The 27031-nt window shown below is 41.9% G+C and overlaps 1 protein-coding gene across 1 annotated transcript in view; it reads right to left on the bottom strand.

Annotated features, from left to right (window-relative positions):
* ADGRG4 (adhesion G protein-coupled receptor G4) overlaps positions 1 to 27031 on the bottom strand; it is a 117087-nt gene that overhangs the window by 21803 nt on the left and 68253 nt on the right. The window contains exons 11-14 of the mRNA XM_019714659.3: positions 12198 to 12414; positions 10935 to 11097; positions 6013 to 6147; positions 1182 to 1301 (exon numbers count right to left, since the gene is read on the bottom strand). Coding sequence (XP_019570218.3) covers positions 1182 to 1301; positions 6013 to 6147; positions 10935 to 11097; positions 12198 to 12414 — 635 coding nt within the window. The remainder of the gene's footprint in view (positions 1 to 1181; positions 1302 to 6012; positions 6148 to 10934; positions 11098 to 12197; positions 12415 to 27031) is intronic.

Here is a 27031-nt window from a genome sequence, read left to right as displayed (position 1 = left end):
ACACAGAGGCATTTTTTCTCAATGTTTTTTCAAACAGTAGATACACACACACAGACATGCACGCACGCACGCACGCACGCACGCACGCACACACACACACCATTTGTGAGTTGGTTTTAAGACTAACCCCAAGTGACTTGGGATTTACAAGTGAGGAAATAGCATGTTACTGCATGGTGATCTGGTGGGTGTCCTTTAAAATATTTGGTAATATAGGTATTTTCCACACCCTCCTGGTGCAAGACCCAGGAGGAGGCTGTGGATGGTTGGTGCAGGTCTGACATGTAGTAGGTGTTCCTGTGGAACTTTGGAATTTGGGGCCCACAGATGACATCAAACCTTATAGATACAAGGTTGAGCTGCCTTCTTATTAGGCCTAATGAGCATTCCTGACGCCTCACCAGCTCCTACAATCTCCAGGACTGGAGACAATAAGAAATTTGTTATTGGGGGAATGCTTGGAGAGCTGTGGCCCAGCTGGAATTAAGAGAGCTCACCCACCTAACATGTTTCATTTGGTATCTGTTTTGTTTTGTTTTGTTTTGTTTTGTTTCCCTCTCTCACTCTTCCTTCTTCCCTTCTAGAAGTAAGACCTATGAAAAATATGCTGTACCATATGGTCTTTTAGATTGGGAATGAAGGAAGCTATTAAAACTTCACACTGGACATACATTAACATCAAAAAGTGTAATAGTAGTTCATTCTTACACTACGGCTAAATTTGATCATTTAGTAATATATACCTTATGTTATGCCATATGACTATGGGTTTAAACTTTTGGTGATATTTAATACAAATTTTCATGCTCTTGATGGAAATTCAACGGATAAAAATGTTCAATTATTTTGAATTGAGTTGATTGCCTCTCTCCAAAATAAATGGGAAAAAAATAAATGGAATTAAATACCGTTTGGTGTGATGGGACAACCAAAAGATCCACCTGGCCCTAGCCACTCCCCTGTTAATCTGTCACAGGCTAGAAGCCCACCATTAGTTATCCCTTTAGGTTAAGGGCATTATTTATACAAAGCCCCAATTACAACACACCTCACCTACCTGGAATGGGATACTTTTCATTAAGTCTTAGATCATATCTGTTAATTAACCAATTATTTTTAATGGGAAAATCATGGAGGAATTCTGAAGCTTTTTTATTCTGAGATGAAAATGGATATGTTACCTGGTTTCCTTCAATATGTTGCAGAGTAATGACCACTGGGTCAGCCAAATTTTCAACGGATGTATCTGAAATGCTGGCACTCACAACATAAGTGGTTAATGCTTTAGTGATGTTTTTGGTCTATAGATGAAGCATAAGAAAGAGGAGTTCAGGTGGTAAACTTCTAATTTTGGCATGTTAATAATCAATCTGGAATTTTGAAGTACTACACAGCATTAAGTATAGAAATATGGAAAACAAAATCACAAATGAAGAAAGAATTCTTAGAGGTCATTATCTCATCTCCTGTCTTCACATAAGGTCTCAATAATACCAATCTAGAACAATTCATTAATCCATCCATATATCCAAATATGTATCCAACAAGCATTGGTTTTGTGCCTGCTACTCACTACTGCAACAAAATGAAATTATTCCCTACTTTGATAACTCACTGGACCTGATATATCCCAACTTACCCCAGTTCTAACCCTCAATCATTCTTACTTACTTTTAGGGAGCCTTTCCTGATAAGGAACATAAATTCATCATGGGTGAGTTACAAGCCACTTCCTATTCTATTTTCACTGGAGATGGAAGCAGGTTGATCAACATCCAGCTTGGAACAAGTCTCTGAGGGCATTTATCTCCTCCCTAAGGTACCACAAACTCTGAGGCCACAGCATAGGTGCTGTGTGTCCTGGTGTCCCCCACATGGCCTAGCACACAGCAGGTATTTTATTTTGTACCCACAGTGAGTCAGTTACCTTGTTAAGTGCTTTCTACATCCACTATCTTCAGTGTCCACTGAAACAATATAGGTATTTTTCAGTTAAACTGAGGCTTGGGGAAGCTCAAACACTTGGACAAAGTTCACACGGCTAGTGAGTGATATAGAGCAGGTATGCTTAACAAATGTTGGTTTAAGGGAAACAAACTAGAATGTGGCCATTGAGATGTGGATCTTGCTAATTAACAGGGCCAAAGTGTCACATGCTAAGGCTCCAGGAGGGAAGGCAACTGGAGACTGCCTCCTCTGGGGCACACATGAAGAGGTGAGAGATAGGGCAGGTGTAAGACAGGAAGGAGAGGGAGAAAATCCTCTGAGGACTTGCCAAGAAAGCTTAGAGGAGGTTAGCCCAGGTGATGTCCCTTGGGGAGCCTACTGGGCCACTTTTACAAGATGCCAGGCCCTCATATTTCTGAGCCCTGTGGCCACTGAGAACTGAATATTTGTGAACGCAGCCTGGGTCTCCACTAGGAAGGTCCTCACTTCCTGTTCCTGAACAGCTCTTTTCATCTAAAGCCAGCCTAATGGTTCTCGACTCCCTTCCAAGAGGAATTCCCCTAGAGTAGCCTGATGTAAAGGTGGATATGGTGAAAAGGGCACTGGCTGACAGTCAAAAGACCAAGTGTGAGCCTAAGCCCTCCTATTCCTTGAAAGTCCCTTCCCCTTTCTGGGACATTGCTGACACAAAGGAAGGTGGACGAGGTGATATCTAATAGCCCTCTTAACTTAGTCTAAGAGATACAATTGATACAGTTTTTTGTAGTAGAAAGGCCAAAGGAGGGGAAACACAGTGACCCAGGACTTAATTCACCTGTTCTCTGGCTTTATTTCCCTTACATACAAAATGGTGGCTGTGCAGGGAAAGAAACTAAATCATCTCTCACTCTTCCACCCTTTGTGTTCTAGGCTCAAGTTTTACCTATTGCACTTCTGAATGTTTTTTGTCTTATGTTTGTTTGTTTGTTTGTTTGTTTAAGGAGGGCACAGCTCACAGTGGCCCATGTGGTGATCGAACCAGCAACCTTGGTGTTATTAGCACCATGCTCTAACCAATTGAGCTAACTGGCCACCCACTTCTGAATGTTTACAAAAGCTATTCTCTCAGCCTGAAACACTCTTCCCTCCTTCTCCTCACTGTCTTTCATCTTCCAGCTCCTACTCAACCTCAGACCTCAGCTGACACCTCTCTTATTTATATTAGGTCTTCCCTGATCTCCCAGACAAGGGTAGGTGCTATCCTCTATGCTTCCAGAGACCCTTTACCATACTGTACTTGCCTAATGCTTTGTCCCTCTCCCTTTGAACTGCCAGTAGTGGGGGAATGGAGGAGGAGTTACATGTTTTTCAAGAGTGGTATCTTATCAACAATTTTAAAAGTAATATGTTGCAATGACAGTTAAGATTTTGATCAAAAGATGTTAGAGGAAGCAGTGTGAAAGTAAGGCTGTGAGACTCAGGACTCAGGGAAAAGGTAGTTAAAGGGTGGCATCTATTGTAAGTGCTCACTCTCCAACAACCAGTGGCACAGGTCCCACTCTCGTGTCACCCCCTTCAATGTTAGAACCTTTAGGTCTCCGTTCTCCCCTATCAGACTGTAAATTCCATGAATGCAGGCACCATGTCTCTCTTGCTTACCAGTGTATCCCCAGCATCCAGCACCATGCAGAACACATAGTAGGAATTCAGTAACTATTTGCTGACTGAATAAATAACTGTATGGATAAATGAATAAATTGTGTCACCTCCAGCAGGTTCTTTCCCCTCTCTGGGTCTCAATTTCCTCATTGGTAAAATGAGGAGATGGGACATTATGAGTTATAAGAGGCTTCCAGCTCTGAATTTGATGACATGTTAGTTCTAATCCTTCTTCATCTGGTGCTATGACGTCTGTAGCCTAATTTTGGCAAAGAACCTTAATCCCTTTCAGTGGAAGGTGTTAGTGAATAAAAATTACTTATTAGGTGTGAAATCTATGCAAAACAAGTTTATCTTTTATTCCATGAGACAAGCACATCCCTCTGAAGAAAGAGAAAAATTACCAAAATAATGGCATCTCAGATGATAGAGAGAAATCACAAGCCTACCAAAATGGTCAGAGTGCTATGAATCACGATCTTAATTTTTATTAAAATTTTGATATCACCTGGTTTGTTCTGGATCCAACCTAATTTTTTTCCATTAAAAAAGATCTAATAAATATCTACTGAAAACATGTTGGGTACTTAGTCCTGTGCTGGATGCCATGAAAAGAAAACATGTCTGAGCCATGACATATGCCACAACCTACTTAGAAAACGAAGCAGAAGTTTAAGACAAGAATATAAGCAGGGGGTGGGGAGGAGAGCAGGGGCTCTCGAACTCCAGGGAGGTTTCCTAGGTGAGCTTTGAGCTAAGCTTACAGGAATGAATAGAATTTAGATATAGAGGGGAGTGGCTAGAGATTTCCAGTAGAACAGAATATCCTACAGACATAGCTGGAGGTAATGTAATATATTTCAATTAGTATGTGGTATGGGAATGTGGTATATTTAAGTTGGCCCAGTACAACCTCCCCAAAATAACTCTGTGAATATTTGACCATTAGAAATTCATTCTTTTGGATAGCCTCTTTAGAAAATACAAACACACCTGGGCAAGTTAATGTACAGATCTATTAAATACTTGAACTTTGGAGTCAGACAGCCTGGGTTTGATTCTCAGCTGTGCCACTTCCTAGCTGTTTGACCTTGGGCAAAATTACATAACCTCTTTGTCTTACTCTGTTCAGGCTGATATAGAAAAAAACTACACACTGGGTAGCTTATAAGCAACAAAAATATATTTCTCATACTTCTGGAGGCCAGAAGTCCAAGATCATGGTGCCCGTATTGTCGGGTTCTGGTGAAAGCTCGATTTCTGGTTCATAGATAACAGCTTCTTGCTGCGTCCTCACATGGTGGAAGGGGCAAGGGAGCTGTCTAAGGCTTGTTGTATAAGGACACTAGTCCCATTCATTAGGGCTCCATCCTCATGACCTAATCACCTCCAAAAGGACCCCATTTCTAATACCATCATCTTGGGGGTTAGGATTTCAACACAAGAATTTGGAGGGGACACAAACATTCAGACCATAGCATTCTTTGAGTTTCAGTTTCCTGTGAGAAGTATATGAGATAATAAGTGTAAATATTAATAATTAACGGTGATCATCATCAACAACTTCATGCCAACTCTGATTGTTGTCTTCCTAACCATTAGATTGGACAGAGGCAGGCTGAAGGAATGGGCCTTTTGGTAGGTAGAGCCCCAAGACAGGAAAGTAATAATAGGAATACAAACACATGGCACTTACTATGTGCCAGGCAATATCATAAGCACTTTATATGTATTAACTCCTTTAATCCTTCTATAGCCCAGTGAGGTGCTTCTATTATCCTGTTTTACATAGGAGAAATCTAAGGCACATGGAGGTTGAGTAACTTGCCAAGGTTACACAAGCAGATTATGGCATAGCCAGTTTTAAGTTCAGCCAGTCTGGCCCCAGAGCCTATGCTCTGAACCACTACATCACACTGCCTCTCTGTATTAATAATGGGCGAGGACTGGAGCCCTCAGAGAAAGTGCTATGGAGGTGATGAGAAGGAACAACAAATGCCTGCATGCAAGTGTCCTGCTAGACACCACTCAGCTTCAAATAAATTGGCCTGAGAGAGTGGGCATGTTGGCTTTGAGGAAGCCAGCGAGATTAGGGAGGAAAGCAATGACAAGCCGAAACGGCCTTTCTTCAGGAGAACTTGCTATTCTTTTCTGGCTTTAAAACAACCTGAGGCCTCTGATTGGTCACTAGATAATCCTTAAGGTCCCTTCCAAAGCTGAAAAGCTGTGAAAATTAAAAACTGTGAAACATAATTAAAGTAGATGTTGATTCATGTTGAAGGCCAGGGGTTGTGCTGGGAGAACTTGTGGAATAAATCAGAGAGCATATTCTAAAATAAACAGAACACTATGAAAATAGCAAGAGTTCATAATTACTATGAGTCACTGTATGCCAATCTATGATAGTTACCAGAGGCAAGAACTTACCTTAAAGAGTGAAGTTTGGCCAAAGAAATTAAACAAGATGGTTTGTAAGTTGCTAAGTGGAATTCTTTTCCTCAGTGATTTAGGCAAATATATGGAAGCCAAAACCCTCCCCAGAGGGACTTCGCTTAGGTAAATCTGCCAAGAAAAGCCAGGAAATGAAAACTGGAATCATCACCCATAACTTGAAATCCTCCTCACCTCCTACCCCAGCCCTAGCCTCAGTCCCAGAGTATCACGTGGAGGGCTGCAGGGTGTGAAGTAGCTCCACAAGCTATGCTCCAACTTCTATACACACACACACACACACACGTACGTACACTCTCAGGTGCGTGCTCGTGTACATGCACACACTCAAATCACAAGGTAAGACGTGACCTGGTGCACATACACATGGACACACACATACTACCCTTTCCTTTCTAAACCTATCCTTGAGTTTCTCTCCTTTCGATCTGCTTCCACCGGGGTATTCATAGAGGTGGAAAGGGGAATGACAAATTAGGTGATTTGCCATGATTCTCAAAAATAAAGGCCACTCTTTGAAAGCAGGCCACCTTCTTCAACATACCTGTAATTATGAGCAGGGAAAAACAGAACAGAAATCCAATACAATGGCATTAGACACACTTGCCCCATAGTTTATTCAGCAATGCTTTTGTTAAAAAGTGGGGCAAGAAAGTGACGTGTTAGGCCTTAAGAATTCTTCAATTCTTCTAGAAAGCTCACTATGAGAAGAATTTGCTAATTTGACTGGTAATAGTATTTGATAAGTACTGGAACATTTTTGACTGTGAAAAGGGGCTTTACCTGTAATTACACTAGGACCACAGTTGTAAACCTGGTCCTGACTCTCCCAGGCAAAACAAGGTATATGGAACTCTTACATGCATTCTTTCACTTAATCCTTCTATCAACTCTGAGAGGTATGTTGTATTATGCTATCAGGAAATGGAAGGTCAGAAAGGTTAAGTGACTTGTCTAGGGTCACACAGCTGGGATATATTTTTACAAAAAATATGTGATTTTGGCCCACATTTTCCCCATTATCCATAGTGCCTCTCAAGGTACTATTATCTAGCTGGGTGCAACATGGGGTGATGAAATTTTATAATATTTCTAAAAATGACTTGTGAGCCCAAAGCCATATGGCTCTTCTCCTGGCACAAATGAACTCTGCTAGGGCAATCAGGTACCGTGGAGAGGTTGTGATTTAGCTTCAACATGTAAGCAGTCTGGTACCAAGAATGTGATTGGGGTTGATTGGTTTGGTTCTCTATCAAGATCTATAATAGAATTCCCTATATGTAACCAAAACACAATGGGAAGTCAACATCTGTTTCCAGTATGGCCGAGTGGCTCCTAAAAGACTTGACCCTCCTGTAGAACAACTATACAAAATAACCATGACTCTCAGGCACTGGAAAATAAACAAAAGGAGGCAGATTCTGCAGAACAGTAGACACTTGGAAAAAGGTAACATCACAAGGTGAGTTAACTGTTTTTTGCAGCTTTTAGCCACCAAGCAGGCTGAAACTAAAATTGTGAAGGATGCTCAAAACCTGCAGTCTCTCTGGCATAAAGAACCGAAAACAAAGGTCAGGACAATCACAGTCACTGGAAGGTCAGGGGTAAATCCTGGAGAAGAGAGAGCTGGAAAAGGGGGAGACAAAATTCTGTGTATCCACTCTGCCTGACCTCTAAACCACATATGCACAGGACAGACTCCAAATAAGGATAAAGGAACTTAACTGAGATTTGACCTGCCATTCAAAAGATAGAATCTACAGTTTGATTCTAACCAAGTTAATTGCCTATAACAAAAATCAATGCTCTTCAGAGGAACATAGTAGAATACAGAGTTTCCACAACATAACATTCACACTATCCAGGACATAATCCCAAATTACTCAATATGTAAAGAAAAAACAAATGTGACCTATTTTTAATGAAAGGACAATCAATAGAGATCAACTTTGAGATGACTCAGATGTTAGAATTAGCAGACAGGGATTTTAAAGCTGCTAGTATAAGTATGCTCAGGTGTTTAAAATAAAATATGGTTGCAATTAATGCAAAAAGAGGAAATAACAGCAGGGAAACAGAAGCAAAGAAAGAGAACAAAATGGAAATGCTAGAACTGGAAATACAGTATCAAAATTTTTAAAACTATTGGATAGGTTCAGTATTAACATGAAGATACAGTTAATGAACTTGAAGATCAATAGAAATAATGTTATCAGAAGAATAGGTAGTAAAGTTATTTTAAAACATGAACAGAGTCTCAGGGACCTATGGGGCAGCAGCAAAAAATCTTACAAACATGTAATTGGAGTCCCAAAAGGAAAGGAGAGGAGATGGTGAAGAAATAGACCTAAATTTACATGAGTATTTGATTTTTTGTTGTCAAAGGTGCCAAAGCAAGCCAATGGGGAAAGAAAAGTCTTCCATAAATGGTGCTGGAATAACTAGGTATCTATATAGAACAAAATGAACTCCAAACCATATACCACACCACACCTCATCCTATACACAAAATTTAGTTCAATTATTTAGGATTATAGTCCTAAACATACAGCTAAAACCATAGATTTTGTAAAGGAAAGGATAAGAAAATATCTTCATGACCGGCTGGTAGGCAAAGATTTCTTAGACAAGCCATATATTGTTATTCATAAAAGAAAAAAATGATAAGTTATACGACATCAAAATTAAAACTTATGCTCATTTTTTCATATGTCTATTGATTATTTGTAAGTCTTTGGGAAAATGTCTATTCAGGTCCTCTGCCCAGTTTTTTAACTGGATTATTTTTGTTGTTGTTGAGTTGTATGAGTTCTGTATATATTTTGGATATTAGCTCCTTAACAGAGGCGTTGTTTGCAAAAATCTTCTCCCATTCCATTGTGGTATATATACACAATGTAATACTATTCTACCATAAGAAAAGATGAAATAGTGCCATTTCTGACAACATGGATGGATCTTGAGATTATTATACTGAGCGAAATAAGTCAGACAGAAAAAGCAGAGACCATATGATTTCACTGATATGTGGGATATAAAACTGAAAACAACAAAAGAACAAGACAAACCAATGAAGAAACAAAAACTCATAGACAGAGACAATAGTTTAGTTTTATCAGAGGGTAAGGGGAGAGGGGAGTGATAGATGAGGGTAAAGGGGATCCAATATATAGTGATGGAAAAAGAACTGACTCTGGATGGTGAACACACAATGTGATACATAGATGATGTATTACAGAACTATACACCTGCAATCTATGTAACTTTACTAACAGTTGTCACCCCAATAAACTTTAATTTAAAAAAAAGAAAAAAAAACAAAACAAAACTTATGGTCATCAAAAGACACCACCGAGGAAATAAAAAGGCAAGCCACACAGAAAATATTCTCAAACATATATCTGATAAATGACTTATATCCAGAATATGTAAAAAAAATAAAATGCTTAAAACTCAATACCAGAAAGACAAAAATCCAATTAAAAAATGGGCCAAAGATTTTACCAGATACTTCACCAAAGAAGACATACAAATGGCCAGGACAAAAATTAGGGGCAGACGGATGGCTCAGTTGGTTAGAGCACAAGCTGTCAACAACAAGGTTACCAGTTCAATTCCCACCATGGGATGGTGGGCTGCACTCCCTGCAACTAAAGATTGAAAATGGTGACTGGACTTGGAGCTGAGCTACACCCTCCACAACTAGATTGAAGGACAACTATTTGGAGCTGATGGGTACTGGAGAAACACAATGTCCTCCAATATTCCCCAATAAAATTTTTTTAAAAATGGAAAATCACATCACTGACCACTTTAGAAAACAATATGATAGGTTCTTACAAATTTAAAATTCCATTTCTAGGTATTTAGTCAAGATGTATGAAAACATATGTCCACACAAAGACTTTTACATGAATGTCCAATGCAGCATTAGCATAATAGTCAAAAACTGGAAATAATCCAAATGTCCATCAATAGGAGAATAGATACACACAAAATCTGTGATATATCCATATAATAGAATATTACCAAACAATAAAGAAGAATAATAGAAACAAAAGAATGAATCTCAACAACAACAAAAATGCTACATGAAAGAAACCTTCTACAAGACAGTACATACTATACAATTCCATTTAGATAAAGTTCTAGAACAGGCAAAACTATGGTGAAAAAATATCAGAACAGCGGTCGCCAATGGAGGCAGTAGTTTCAGGGATTGGCTGGGAAGAGGCATGAGGGGACTTTTAGAGTGATAGTAAAATTCTATATCATGATAGGGGTTTAAGTTACACAGATGTACACATTTGTCAAAATTCAGAGAACGTATACTTAGAATTGGTGCCTTTCCCTGTATGTAAACTTTATGATTTTTTTAACTGTAAGTTTAAAAATGCTGCTCTCTCAAATTGTTTTGAGCATGTATCGGCAACCTACGGACTACCACAGGCTGAGATACTGTGGTGTGGTGGAAAGGGCCCAGGCTTTAAGGCCAGCCAGACATCAGTTTGAATCTTGGCTGAGCCACTAGGCTGTGTGTCCTTGGGCAAGTTACTTAACTTCTCTATTTCCTTGAGCAAAGGAGGCAGTAGCACAATGCCCAACATATAATAAGTGCTCCATAAATGATACCAAATAGTAAACTGACACTTGAGATGATTTCAGGTCACAGGGCCAAAGGTGGTATCACTGCACATCTTATGGGCACCATTCTAGCCAAGGTGTTAGCCTACTACGGGTTATATATGAATCTTCCCTGGGATATTTGTATTTTCATAAGGTCTGTTGAAGATTAAAACCTTACAAAAAGTGCCTCCTCTCCCTCCCAAGGAGTAAATGAATGGAGACTTAGAACAAGACTTGGCTGACTGGCTGTCCGTCCCCTGAGCTGCACTCACCTCAGGGTCTGTGCCTTTTTCGTAGGAGCGAATACTAAAGGTCATGCCTTCAAATGTGTGGTCCACTCGCAGGACAGCCAAAGCCAGGCTGGCCACCGTCAGATTTGCTGTCCTCCCAAAAAACTCCATCTTGTGACCAGCACGCTTGATTATCCTCAGAATTCTGCAAGGGAACACAGGTAGAGGAGAACATTTCTACTTTTTAAATGTAAAACCCATCCTCCTTACAAGAGTTCCTCAATGTGAGAATTTTCTTTGAGTTTTAATCATTATCTTTATTTTGTTTAGGAATTATTAGACAAGAGCACTGGCGTTGGAGTCAGACAGACTGAGGTCAAAATCTTGGCTCCTCTAATTTCTAATTATACTGGGCAAATAATATAACCTCATGGAGCTTTCATTTCCTCACCTACAAAGTCAGAGGTAATACTAGCACTCATCTCAAAAGATTGTCTTCAAGATTAAATGAAATTGTTGTATATAAAGCCAGATCCTTCAGCACCTCATAGGTCAAGAACTTTGGATTTTATTCTACATGTAACAGAAAGCCACTGAGTGGTTTTTCGTTTTGTTTGTTTGTTTTTTAATTAATTTCAGGTGTACAATGCAACATAACAGATGCCACTGAGTGGTTTTAAAAGCAAGAGAATGGCATGATCTGATATATGCATTAAAAGTTCATTCTGGCTGCTGTGTAGAAAATAGACCATAGAGAGGCAAGAGCAGAGCAGGGAGACCAATTAGTAGGTTACTATAGAAAGTCAGCTGGGAGAAATGGGGTTAGGACTAGGATGATGGTGGTGGAGATGGAGAGAAGTAGATGGATCCCAGGAATATTTAAGGGATTAGAAAACTATGTACAGTGCCTCATGCAAGTCTTGGTTATTGATTGCTTGGAGGTAACTAGGTAGAAGGAGGTAACTAGGTTTATTCTCAAGTTTTTTGCTTGAGCATTGAGTGGATGCATTTTATAGAAATGGGGAACATTAGAGAAGCACCAGGGCTGGGGAAATAGATCAGAAGTTTGGTTTGTGGTAATTGTTTATTTGGAAAGTCATTACCATTAAGATTCAGTTATAATTTGAATGCATTCTTTCACAATTGGGATTTGAGTAGGATGACCCCACTGTATGGTACTAACTGACTTTTCAATACACCAGTACCTGACTTTTAAAATTTGGTGATTACTGTATGTTAAAAAAACAACAATAAATATTTTAAATTTCATGAAATAATGTATGTTACCAAAGTATTAATACTTACTCATTGCTTACTTCAGGCAGATCAGAAGCTGAATTGGTTTGCTTTCCCAAAGCAGCATCTATTATTTGTAATATAATCTGGGTTAGGTTCATACTTATCTCAGCACATTGTGAAATATCGGATAATTTAGAAACAATAATCTTTGTTTCTTCTACATCCAGAGAGGGGGATTCATTTATCAAATTTAAAATGTGCTCTGCAACATCATCTGCATTCTCTGGAGAAACAAAATCAAAACATAAAACCTGCATTAGTTAGTTTGGGGCCATACTGGTCTGCTTCCTTTCCTTTAAAAAGTAAAGGTAGTGAAATGGAAATACATAGCAAGGTAACAAAGTTTACAGAAGGAAAATGTTGGACCTCAATTTCTACAATACATGGAGTCTCAGAAAGTAGTAGTTTTTATTCATTAAAATCCTTTTTTTTAATACACCAGGGAAACCTTTTTGTCACTGAAGAATTATCTTGCAATTAGATTCTAATTAAGTCAAGACTTTTGAGTATTGGATTGAGTTAAGTAGATCCCACTTGTACTCAAATATCAGCAAACACTCGGTCTATGTTTTCATAATCAAGGGTGGTGATTATGTTTTTCTGTCAGAACCAGCAGCCCACAGAAAAAAAAAGCAAATATGGATCACATAACGAAAAAAAGCAACTTCATTAGATTTTTCTAGAGAGTAAGAACAATAGATATTAACTCGCCCACCTTTTCTTCACTTTTTATTATGGAAATTTTCAAACATGCACAAAAGCAGAAAGAATAGTCTGATGAATCCCCATGTACCTCATGAATCACCTAACTTCAACAAGTGTCAATGAAGAGCTAATCTGATTTTATCTACACTCCCACCCACTTTCCCCCAACTCCAGATTATTTTAAAGTAAATCCCACATACCATATCATTTCATCCATAAATACTTCAGTATGCACTTCTAAAACAAAGGACCTTTGTTTGTCATAACCACAATACCAATATCATATCTTTAAAAATTTAACAATAATACTCAAAATCATCAAATATCCAGTCAGTGCTCAAATGTCCTTAATTGTCTCATAAATGCTTTTTAAAAACTGTTTGTTGTTGTTGTTGTTTGAATCATTGTCCACTTTTTTGTCTGTTTGCTTGTTTTTAAGGAGGGCACAGCACACAGTGGCCCATGCGGGGATTGAACCAGCGACCTTGGTGCTACCAGCACCACACTCTAACCAAATGAGCTAGCCAGCCACCCCTCATTGCCCACTTTGAAAGTTAAGAGCTTGTTAAACAAATACAACACAAATTAGATTTTAGTTCAATACAACGCATATAAAGCTGAGCTCCCTTGTGGTACCCTCCTAGCTTAAAGTACTCACATTCAAGTCCAGTAATCAAAATATAATGGAAAATAATTGAAAAATACAATCTGTTGAGAAAGATTCCAGAGAGATATTACACTCATAACACACTTAACCCAGGTTACATTACAAATAAGCAACTGTCGTGTGGGGGACCCTGCTCGCTGCGCCATTTGTCGTGCGGGGCGGACTGCGGGGTCTCTGCTCCCGCTCCCCACATAAGAACGCAGGATATGGTGAGGCCAAAAAGGAACACCCACGGAGCCATAGGTAGGGGAGTCATACTACTATATTCTTGCTGGCGGCACTATAGTCTCACTGGAGGCTGGATCCACACTATCCGCAAACCACCATCTCAACTGCAATCCGCTCTTGCTAGCTCAGCCACCATCTTCTTGCTAGCCCCCATTCTTTTCCTCTCTCTGCTAGCCTAGCCACAGCAGTTATATTAGTGGCCAATGGCTCACTGGTTACAGCTGACGGCCAACTAGCCACAGCGGATGGCCATCCAATCACAGTTGATGGCCATTTACTACCTGAGCCAGCACCTGTCTATGTGAGGCTGAGAGCCTGGAAACTACTTTCTGGGGCTCTGCCTCCACAGCAACTCTGTTTGGGAAAACAAAATAATAAAGCATGAACATCATTCTCTCTCTCTCTTTCTCTTTCTCTCTTTCTCCCTCTATTTTAATGTGCTCCGCAGTTGGCAGTATCTCCCCAAATCTCTCTCCTACCCCAAGCCTCCCACCAAGTTTACCCCCAACACAGCCTATACAGGCTATTTTTGTCTTTCTCCCTTTTCATCTCATTTTTTTGCTTTATATTCATTCTTTCTCTCTCTCTCTCTCTCTCTCTCTCTCTCTCTCTCTCTCTCCCTCTCACTCTCCCTCTCTCTCTCTCTTTCTCTGTCTCTCTCTCAACAACTCTTTGTCATTGTCAATGTAAATTAAGCAATCTTAACTAAGATCCTTTCAATGCCCCCCCTTAACCATTACCCCACTCTGCCCAACAATGGCTTACATAAGAACTGAGTCGACAGAGAGTTCTCTCTGAGGAGATGGAGGGAAGCAGGGAGATTGAACAAGACTGTACTAATTACATCCAAATTAACATTTTGTCCCTGTTACATCTATCTTCTGATCACTTAAAGAAACTGAGAAAAATATAAGACTAGGGATGGAAGAAAAGTATAGCATGCTCATTCACAGATCTTTCCACTGCTGTTATTAAATTGTTCAGGCTTTCTTGTAAATGGGATAGCCGAGCTGCCTACCTGGGGTCATTATTCTTTGGGCTGCAGTGGTGTGATTTCACTTCATGCAGTCTCTGCTGTGGCAGAATGAAAGTAAACAACAGGCCCCTAGGAGACTAACTATTTTATAGGAAGTAATTCTAGACTTTTCATCTAGAGTTATATTGTTTTCAAGTAAAATTCAGGACAAGTTACACTCTGTGTAAAAATTTAAGTCCCCAAGCAAAGGCAATAAAAGGAATCTTCCCTTAATTGGTGTAAAATAAATAGATCCCTGTTGCTTAAAATGATTACAATTAATCTGATAGTAATTGCAACAATCAAAACAATATCTGTTATTTATCCTACAATTTTGATGAAGGAATATTCTAGTTCTCTACTCCTGCATAACAAACCACCCTAAAATTTAATAATTTAAAACAACAATTTATTGTTATCCCTTGCGGGTCTCTGCATTGATTGGGATCAGCTGAGCAGTTTTCACTTGGGTTCTCTTAAGCAGTTGCAATCAGATGGCAGCTGGGACTGGAGTCACCTTAAGGCTAGACTGGACTGGGAGTCCAAAATGGCTCCCTCACTTGGCTGTCAGTTGATGCTACCATGGACTGGTCAGTTGGGTCAGTTGTTGCTGTTCCCTACACATGGCTTCTCCCAGTGGCTTAGGCATAGTGGTGTGCTGGATCTGGCTTGTGGTGTACTGGAGCTAGCATGTATCACCAATTGTGTGAGAACCAACTGTAATCATGGAGAACTTATCCATGATGATTGGATAAGATCATGGAGCAAAATTGTGGGAATTTTGTGAGCTGGTTGTTAAACACAGCCATCATTAAAAACTAAATTATAGGGCCAGCCCGGTGGCTCAGGCGGTTAGAGCTCGATGCTCCTAACTCCGAAGGCTGCCGGTTCGATTCCCACATGGGCCAGTGGGCTCTCCACCACAAGGTTGCCAGTTCGATTCCTTGAGTACCGCAAGGGATGGTGGGCAGCGCCCCCTGCAACTAAAATTGAACACGGCACCTTGAGCTGAGCTGCCACTGAGCTCCCGGATGGCTCAGTTGGTTGGAGCGCGTCCTCTCAACCACAAGGTTGAGGGTTTCGACTCCCGCAAGGGATGGTGGGCTGTGCCCCCTGCAACTAGAAAACGGCAACTGGACCTGGAGCTGAGCTGCACCCTCCACAACTAAGACTGAAAGGACAACAACTTGAAGCTGAATGGCCCCTCCACAACTAAGATTGAAAGGACAACAACTTGACTTGGAAAAAAGTCCTGGAAGTACACACTGTTCCCCAATAAAAGTCCTGTTCCCCTTCCCCAATAAAATCTTTAAAAAAAAAACTAAATTATATAAATTTGCAATTAAATAAAGTATATTAAAAATGATGGTGATACTCAAAACTTACCACTTCTTAATTATTTTGCTACATTTTAATAATCTATGATCTTATTATTTTTTTATATCGACTGTATCTGTGCATCTCTTACCAATTTCATGTTCCATGACTACATGTTGTAGTTTGTATGCAGCCGGGGGTAAGTATTACACCAAGGAAATCACCAAATGCTATGAATCATTACTTTTTTTGATAAAGCTGGTTCTTAAACATTTTCCAGCACACCGCTGTTTGGGCTTCTTATGGCATGGAGTATGGGCTCTGAGAAGAAGAATCCCAAATGAGAGTGTGCCAAGAAAAAGGAAGCAGAAACTTCCAGTCCTCTTGAAAGTTAGTGCCATAGTTGGCACAGTGTCACCACTGCCAATTTCTATTGGGCTAAACCGACACAAGCCAGGCCTGATTTAACTCCCAGTTGACTAGGAGGGTATGAATCAATGGTGGGCATTTGGGAGACAAGATACCACAGCAAGGCATTATACATAATTTTCTCACTTAACCATCACAATAACACTATGTGGTGTGTATTAATATTATCCCCTTTCTACAGTTTAAGAAACAAAGACACAGAGGTTCTAACCCAGATTTAATCCAGGCCTGTTTGATTTCAAAGCTAGTGTTCCTCAATATCACTTTCTACTCCAGCATCTGTTCTTTGATCTCTTTTCTCTATGGTGTTGGGGGTTGGGAACACCAGTGCTTTGCAGTTCTCCCTGACATCTGGGAATTACATTGTTCTGTCTCAATCACACAGTATCCTGCCCCAACAGTGGGATGGACACAGACAGGAGACAGTTTTGTGAAAGGTTTCAGCCAACTTCATTAGAGTGTGATGCATCTTCAATATCATGGAGGTTAAAAAAAAATGAGCACAGCAAAGAACCCACAGACCTTTGAAATAAGGGTACCTTTTCTAACTCTGTGATATTCAGGAGTTAAAAGAAATGAACTCTTAAATGGGAAATTGAAGAGTTTTCTCCAACCAAGTTATCTAACATCTCTCAGCAAGATTGAAAGCAAAAGAAAAATTATTTCAAAATGAATGTATTTTCTTTCATTTACATTGTACTCATTTTTCATTAAGCTTCTAACTTACAAGGAGTAAAGAAGGATTCCCCCAAAGCTAATAAACTTAATAGTTTATTTTTCAGTTATTCATTACAGCCACCATCCAACTGTTCTCTTCTTCTGCAGATTTTTTTAAAGTGACTTCTGACCATTAATTTTCTAAAAATCTCAACCTAATGCAACGCTTTTGTTGTTATTATGGTTGTTTGTTAACTTTTTCTTCCACAGAGAAAATTCCATTAGCATGTCTAAGAAAAATGTGTCACTCAGAAGGAGGAAGGTCAATGTGAAACAGATCTCTCTCTCTCTCTCTCTCTCTCTCTCTCTCTCTCTCTCTCTCTCTCTCTCTCTCTCTCTCTCTCTCCACCCACTGACTTCAAGCTGCAACACTCCCTATTGCCCTGACTCATTATTTCAGTTCTAGAAACCATCAGAGCTGTGCTTGCTTTTCTAATTCTTCTAGATATCCCTTGGCAAGGATCTCAAATTTACATCTTCTGCAAGGAAGACGAGTCTGAGAAGTTCACTGCCTCAAAGCAATGCCCTGGCTCTTCTGCAGTGCCTGTAATGCCTGTGCCTCAACTTCCAACTATTCATTGTGGGGTGGACCCACTTTGTGCTGTAAAGCTATGCCTGAGAAGTTGTGTATAAACTGAAACTCTATGAGGAAAACTTTTATGCGTAGTTAAAAAACACCAATAAGGAAGGGCAGGACTTTCAGAATGGTGCTGTAAGGAGCGGCTTGGGAATAAGATGACCAAGAGAGACACGTATTACACTGGTCAAAATTAGCAAAGACAATTTTACTAACAATTATCACCCCAATAAATTTAAAAAATAAATTAAAAAAAAGAATAGCATTAAAGTATGAAAATCAGACTTAAAAAAAAATTAGCAAAGACAATCATCCAAAGTCTCTGGAGATTGATGGGAGATCTTGTAACAAATTGTGATGCATTTATTCAACAAAATCTATAGAAACTTGGTAAGAACAGTGGAAGGCCATGGCATTTGAGCCAGGAACTGTACCCATCCCCCACAGCCCTGCCTTGTGGAAGAATTGGTCCATTGGATTAGACAGTCAAGTAGTAGTCACCATCAACCTCAGGTCCCTGGGGTGGATTTCACAGCCGGTGAACATTGGCAGTTCCCATCTTTCCAACACTGGGTTGTGGAAGATCCATACTGGGCAGTGGCAGCAGTTGAGTGTCAGACATAAGTCCCCCTTCCTCCTAAATACACACACAGCTCCTGCTCCATAGGGAAGGCCCTGGTGACACATCTGATAAAGGACACATTAATCACTACCACAACCACCCCAAGCTCTTGCCCCATAAGAGAGATATTTTGCCCATATGAGTATAGGAGAAAGCCTCAAAGACTGGCAACACTCTGCCCCTGTGTCGTGCAGAGCGGCCTGCAGGGTCTCTGCTCCCACTCCCCATACAAGAACGCAGGATATGGTGAGGCCAAAAAGGAACACCCACGGAGCCATAGGTAGGGGAGTCATACCACTATATTCTCTCTGGCGGCACTATACTCTCACTGGAGGCTGGATCCACACTGTCCGCAAACCGCCATCCACACTTGCCAGCCCAGCCACCATCTTCTTGCTAGCCCCCATTCTTTCTCTCTTTTCCTCTCTAGCGTAGCCACAGCAGTTATATTAGTGGCCAATGGCTCACTGGTTACAGCTGATGGCCAACTAGCCACAGCTGATGGCCATGCAATCACAGTTGGCCATTTACTACCTGAGCCAGCACCTGTCTATGTGAGGCCGAGAGCCTGGAAACTGCTTTCTGGGGCTCTGCCCCCACACTCCACCCCTACAGGCTCTCGCCTCACAATCTACGCGACAAGCGTCTTCCACGAGGGGCCCTGTGCGAGGAGCCTGGGGGTGAATGCAATATCCTGGACACAGCCAGGCTCTCTGGGCACACCCAGGGTTTCTCAGGGCACCACCAGTGCTTCTGGGCACGGCCAGACTTCCTGGAGTTCTGTGGGGACAGAGCCCCAGAAAGTAGTTTACAGGCTCTCGTCCTCACGTGGAGGAGTGCTGGCTCGGGTAGTAGATGGCCGTCAGCTGTGGCTGATTGGCCGTCAGCTGTAGCCAGTTAGCCAATTAGCCACTAATATAACTGCTGTGGCTGTGCTAGCAGAGGAGAGAGAGAGAGAAGAATGGGGGCTAGCAAGAAGATGGCGGCTGGGCTGGCAAGTGTGGATGGCGGTTTGCAGACAAAAGGGACAGCAGGTCGCACATCCAGTGAACCCAGCCTCCAGTGAGACCGTAGTGGTATGACTCCCCTACCTATGGCTCCGTGGGTGTTCCTTTTTGGCCTCACCATATCCTGCATTCTTGTATGGGGAGCGGGAGCAGAGACCCCGCAGGCCTCCCTGCACGACAAATGGCGTAGCGAGCAGGGTCTCCCGCATGACAAATGGCGCAGCGAGCAGGGTATGGTGCCGGCCAAGGCTCTCCAAAGGATGGTGGAGCAGTTTGTGTGTATGAACACTGAGTCTCTGGAAGACCAGGAGGAGCAGCTGCCGGAGAGCTGGATCCCCGTGGAGGGGTGGGAGGACGTGGACGGTTCTCCCACCAGCACAGGAAAAGCCATGCAGCTGCTGGAGAGATGGAGCCCCGTGGAGAGGTGGAAAGATGTGGACGGTTCCCCAACCAGCACAGGCCAGAGAAAGCAAAGGTCATTGCAGCCCTGTGGGCCGGGAGGTTCCTGCTCAGGCAGCCCGGATGCAGGACTTATAGTCCCAGGAGGTAACGCTTGCTGAGTCCTCCATGGGAGATGAGGGTGAGGTCAAGGTCGTCCTTCACCCCAGGACAGCCCTGGCGAATGACTGTGGACTATGGGGAATTGCCTTCCATCCCTAATTTAATGGAGAGCTTGACTGTTTGTTTGGGAACATACCACCATGTAGTGGAACTGGAGGATATTTGCTTTTGTGTCTTGACTGGCCGCCATTGAGAATATGTAAGCACCTTGATTGTGAGTCGCTATTGTTCCAGCAGGGTACCCTGAGAGGCCCGGGGAGAGTGGCAGTGCCCTGAGAACCCTGGCTGAGTCCAGGAAGTCTGGCTGTGCCCTGAAGATGCCCTGGCTGTGCCCAGGAAGTCGGGCTGTATCCCAGAGAGAGTGGCAGTGCCCTGAGAAACCCTAGCTGTGCCCAGAGAGCCTGGCTGTGTCCAGGATATTGCATTCACCCCCAGACTCCTCGCACAGGGACCCTCGCGGAAGACGCTTGTCACCTAGATTGTGAGGCGAGAACCTGTAGGGGTGGAGTGTGGGGACAGAGCCCCAGAAAGTAGTTTACAGGCTCTCGGCCTCACGTGGAGGAGTGCTGGCTCGGGTAGTAGATGGCCGTCAGCTGTGGCTGATTGGCCGTCAGCTGTAGCCAGTTAGCCAATTAGCCGCTAATATAACTGCTGCGGCTACGGAGGAGAGTGGAGGAGAGTGAAAGAGAGTCGTCGGTGGGTTGCAGACAAAAGGGACAGCAGGTCGCACGTCCAGTGAACCCAGCCTCCAGTGAGACCGTAGTGGTATGACTCCCCTACCTATGGCTCCGTGGGTGTTCCTTTTTGGCCTCACCATATCCTGCGTTCTTGTATGGGGAGCGGGAGCAGAGACCCCGCAGGCTTCCCCGCACGACAAATGGCGTAGCGACAGAGTCTCCCACATGACAACTTCTTAGGGTACCACCTGTCTTCCCGGACACAGCCAGGGTTTCTCGGGGCACCACCAGTGCTTCTGGGCACGGCCAGACTTCCTGGACTTCTTAGGGTACCACTAGTTTCCCCGGGCACAGCTAGGATTTCTCAGGGCACTGCCATTCTCTGTGGGCACAGCCACACTTCCTGGACTCAGCCAGGGCTCTCAGGGCACTGCCACTCTCTGTGGGCACAGCCACACTTCCTGGACACAGCCAGGGCTCTCAGGGCACTGCCACTCTCTGTGGGCACAGCCACACTTTCTGGACACAGCCAGGGTCTCTCAGGTCACTGCCACTCTCTGTGGGCCTCTCAGGGTACCCTGCTGGAACAATAGCGACTCACAATCAAGGTGCTTACATATTCTCAATGGCGGCCAGTCAAGAGACAAAAGCAAATATCCCCCAGTTCCACTAACAACAGTTCCCAAACAAACAGTCAAGCTGTGGGGGCAGAGCCCCAGAAAGTAGTTTCCAGGCTCTCGGCCTCACATAGACAGGTGCTGGCTCAGGTAGTAAATGGCCAACTGTGATTGCATGGCCATCAGCTGTGGCTAGTTGGCCGTCAGCTGTAACCAGTGAGCCACTGGCCACTAATATAACTGCTGTGGCTACGCTAGCAGAGAGAAGAGAGAAAAAGAATGGGGGCTAGCAAGAAGATGGCGGCTGGGCTGGCAAGCGTGGATGGCGGTTTGCGGACAGTGTGGATCCAGCCTCCAGTGAGAGTATAGCGCCGCCAGAGAGAATATAGTGGTATGACTCCCCTACCTATGGCTCCGTGGGTGTTCCTTTTTGGCCTCACCATAACCTGTGTTCTTGTATGGGGAGCGGGAGCAGAGACCCTGCCGGACTCCCTGCACGACACAAGTGGTCCATTAAATTAGGGATGGAAGGCAATTCCCCATAGCCATAGTCATTCACCAGGGCTGTCCTGGGGGTGAGGGACGACCTTGACCTCACCCTCAGCTCCCACGGAGGACTCAGCAAGCGTTACCTCCTGGGACTATAAGTCCTGCATCCGGGCTGCCTGAGCAGGAACTTCCCCAGCCCACAGGGCTGCAACGACCTTCGCTTTCTCCGGCCTGTGCTGGTTGGGGAACTGTCCACATCTTTCCACCTCTCCACGGGGCTCCATCTCTCCAGCAGCTGCATGGCTTTTCCTGTGCTGGTGGGAGAACCGTCCACGTCCTCCCACCCCTCCACGGCGGTCCAGCTCTCCGGCAGCTGCTCCTCCTGGTCTTCCAGAGACTGAGTGTTCATACACACAAACTGCTCCACCGTCCTTCGGGGAGCTTTGGCCGGCACCATACCCTGCTCGCTGCGCCATTTGTCGTGCGGGAGACCCTGCTCGCTGCGCCATTTGTCATGCAGGGCAGCCTGTGGTGTCTCTGCTCCCACTCCCCATACAAGAACGCAGGATATGGTGAGGCCAAAAAGGAACACCCACGGAGCCATAGGTAGGGGAGTCATACCACTATATTCTATCTGGCGGCACTATACTCTCGCTGGAGGCTGGATCCACACTGTCCGCAAACCGCCATCCACACTTGCCAGCCCAGCCACCATCTTCTTGCTAGCCCCCATTCTTTCTCTCTTTTCCTCTCTAGCGTAGCCACAGCAGTTATATTAGTGGCCAATGGCTCACTGGTTACAGCTGACGGCCAACTAGCCACAGCTGATGGCCATGCAATCACAGTTGGCCATTTACTACCTGAGCCAGCACCTGTCTATGTGACGCCGAGAGCCTGGAAACTGCTTTCTGGGGCTCTGCCTCCACACCCTGCCAAGGGGGACAGACTTTAATTGGATAAGATCATGGAGCAATTTATGCCCCAAGGTTTTGTCAAAAACAACAGAGCAATCAACTAGCAATTACGACACTAACAGCTGGAAGTGATAGCAATAGAAGCAGACCAGCCAGAAACTTAGCAGAGAGAACAGAGAAAGAGACAGCCAGAGAGAACCCAGCTAGAAATAGTCATCCCTGGTGGTCAGGGGAAAATGTGTACATGCCGAACACTGCATCGTTTAAGGAGGAGCATCAGAGGATGTACACTGCGGGAGAACTAAATTTCACTGAACTAGTTTAGCCAATGATATTTTTGTTTTTTACAGAAATAGAAAAAGCAATTCTAAAATTCATACAGAACCACAAAAAAAAACCCCAAATAGCCAAATCAATCTTGAGAAAGTAGAACAAAGTCATCACACTCCTTGATATCAAAATATACTACAAAGCTACAGTAATCAAAACTGTGTGGTATTCATATAAAGACAGACATATAGATAAGTTGAACAGAATAGAGAGCCCAGAAATAAACCAATGCTCATATAGTCATTTAATCTATGACAAAAGAAGCAAGAATACATACTGAGGTAAAGACAGTTTATTCAATTAATGGTGCTGGGAAAACTGGTCAAATATACCAACAATTAACTTAAATTAATGTAAATTAAATGCTCCAATCAAAAAACATCAGGTGGCTGAATGGATAAGAAAACAAGACCCTCACATATGCTGTCTACAAGGGACTCACTTCAGATCTAAAGACACACAGAGTATGAAAGTACAGGGATGGAAAAGGACATTTCATGAAAATGTAAATGAAAAATAAATCTGGGGTAGCAATACTTATACCAGACAAAATAGACTTTAAAACAAAGGCTATAACAAGAGATAAAGAAGGACCCAGTAATACTGCTTCGGGATATTCATCCAAACCCAAAACACTAATTTGAAAAGACATATGCATCCATAGGTTCACTGCAGCATTGTTTACAATAGCCAAAATATGGAAGCAACCTGAGAGTCCATCAAGAGATGAAAGGATAAATAAGAGGTGGTACATACATACAATGGAACATTACTCAACCATAAAAAAGAGTGAAATCTTGCCATCTGCAACAAAACGGATGGACCTCGAGGGTATTATGCTAAGTGAAATAAGCCAGACACAGGATACAATATAATTTCACTTATATATGGAATCTGAAAAACAAAATAAACGAACAAACAAACTCATAGGTACAGAGAAGATTTTGATGGTTGCCAGATGGGAGGGGGCTTGGAGGAATGGGTGGAAAAGGGGAAAGAATTAAGAAGTACAAATTGGTAGTTACAGAATAGTTATGTGGATGTGAAGCATAGCATAGAGAATATAGTCAATAGTATTGTAATAATTATGTATGGTGTCTGATGGATACTAGATTTACCAGGGTGATCATTTTGTAAGTTATATAAATGTCTAATCACTATGTTGTACACCTGAAACTAATATGTGAACTGTAATTGAAAAATAAAAACTTACTTAAACCTTAAAAATGAGAGGACTCGAACAGACATTTCTCAGAAGACATACACAAGGCCAATAGATATATGAAAAGGTACTCAACATCAGTAATCATCAGGGAAATGCAAATCAAAACCACAATGAGGGGTGGCCGGTTAGCTCAGTTGGTTAGAGCACGGTGCTCTTAACAACAAGGTTGCCAGTTTGACCCCCGTGGGCCACTGTGCACTGTGCCCTCCACAACTAGATTGAAACAACTACTTGACTTGGAGCTGATGGGTTCTGGAAAAACACACTAAAATAAATAAAAGTTAAAAAAAAACACCATAATGAGATATCATCTCATACCTGTTAGAATGGCTATTATCAGAAATCAAAAGGTAAATGTTGACAAGGGTGTGGGGAAAAGGGAACCCTTGTACACTATTGGTACAGTCATTATGGAAAACAGTACAGAGGATTCTCAAAAGTTCAAAATAGAACTACCATATGATCCAGCAATCCCACTTCTGGGTATATAGCTACAAGAAATGAAATCACTACCTTAAAGAGATATCTGCACTCCCATGTTCATTGCAGCATTATTCACAACAGCCAAGATATAAAAATAACCTAAGTGTCCATCAAGAGATAAATGGATAAAGAAAATTATACATATATATATATATATATATATATATATATATATATATATATATGTGTGTATATATATATATATGTATATATATGTGTGTGTGTGAGATCGTGCAATATATATATATTGCACGATCTCACTTACATGTGAAATCTAAAAAAAATAGTTGAACTCACAGAAGCACAGGGTAGATGGTGGTTACCAGAGGCTGTGGGAGGGGGAATGGGGGGTTACTAATCAACAGGCATAAAGTCTCCATTAAGTAAGATGAATAAGTTCTGGAGATCTGTTGTACAATATTGTACCTATTATAGTCAATAGTCATGTATTAGGCCCTTGAAAATTTATCAACAGGGTAGAGATCGTGTTAAGTGTTGTTACAACAACAAAATAAAATTAAAAGAAGAAAGTAGATTAGAGGTTTTCAGGGGCTGGGAAAAGGGGGGAATGAAGAGTAACTGCTAATGTGTACAAGGTTTCTTTTTGGTGAGATTAAAACATTCTGGAATTAGTGGTAATGATCACACAATCTAGAGAATATACTAAAAACCATGGAATTTTACACATTAAATGGGTGAATTTTATGATATATGAATATCTCCATAAAAATTTTATTCTACACTGAGATAGCAATTTCTGCTTATCAAATCACTGAAGATCCAAAAGTCTGATAACATGCTATGTTGATGAAGGTGTTCTGAAACAAGCACTTTCATACCTCGAAAGTGGGTTTAGAAATTGGTGCTACTCCAAAATTAATTCAAAATGGATCAAAGACTTAAGCATAAGACCTGACACAATAAACTGCATAGAAGAAAACATAGGTACTAAACTTATGGACCTTGGGTTCAAAGAGCATTTTATGAATTTGACTCCAAAGGCAATGGAAGTAAAAGCTAAAATAAACGAATAGGACTATATGAAACTTAAAAGCTTCTGCACAGCAAAAGAAACCATCGACAAAATAAAGAGGCCACCAACTGAATGGGAGAAGATTTTTGCAAACAGTGCCTCCGATAAGGGCCTAATATCCAGAATATACAAGGAACTCATGCAACTCAACAACAAAAAAACAAACCACCCCATTGAAAAATGGGCAGAGGACCTGAAGACACATTTCTCCAAAGAGGACATACAAATGGCAAATAGACATATGAAAAAATGCTCAACATCACTAATCATCAGAGAAATGCAAATCAAAACCACAATGAGATATCACCTCACCCCAGTCAGAATGGCTATCATCAACAAGACAAATAGTAACAAGTGTTGGAGAGGCTGTGGAGAAAAAGGAACCCTCATACACTGTTGGTGGGAATGCAGACTGGTGCAGCTGTTATGGAAGGCAGTGTGGAGGTTCCTCAAAAAATTACGAATAGATTTACCATAAGACCCAGCAATCCCTCTCCTGGGTATCTACCCAAAAAATCTGAAAACATTTATACATAAAGACACGTGTGCTCCAATGTTCATTGCAGCTTTGTTTACGGTGGCCAAGACATGGAAACAACCAAAATGTCCTTCGATAGATGAATGGATAAAGAAGTTGTGGTATATATACACAATGGAATACTATTCGGCAGTAAGAAAAGATGATATAGGAACATTTGTGACAACATGGGAGGATCTTGAGAGTGTAATGCTGAGCGAAATAAGTTAGACAGAAAAAGCAGAGAACCATGCGATTTCACTGATATGTGGTATATAAACCAAAAACAACAAAAGAACAAGACAAACAAATGAGAATCAGAAACTCATGGACACAGACAATAGTTTAGTGGTTACCAGAGGGTAAAGGGGGTGGGGGGTGGGAGATGAGGGTAAGCGGGATCAAATATATGGTGATGGAAGGAGAACTGACTCTGGGTGGTGAACACACAATGGGATTTATAGATGATGTAATACAGAATTGTACACCTGAAATCTATGTAATTTTACTAACAATTGTCACCCCAGTAAATAAATAAAAAAAAGAAATTGGTGCTACTATTACAAGAGAGCATTTTGACACCATCAAAAGTATGATTGACTCTGGGTGGTGAACACACAATGCAACATATAGATGATGTATTATAGAATTGTACACTTGAAACCTTTATAATTTTACTAACTAATGTCACCCCAATAAATTTAATAAAT

The sequence above is a fragment of the Rhinolophus sinicus genome, chromosome 18, assembly GCF_057876585.1.
Source record: "Rhinolophus sinicus isolate RSI-liver-muscle chromosome 18, RSI-T2T, whole genome shotgun sequence".
In the NCBI taxonomy this organism is placed as follows: Eukaryota; Metazoa; Chordata; class Mammalia; order Chiroptera; family Rhinolophidae; genus Rhinolophus; species Rhinolophus sinicus.
This window is presented reverse-complemented; position numbering and strand designations above follow the sequence as displayed.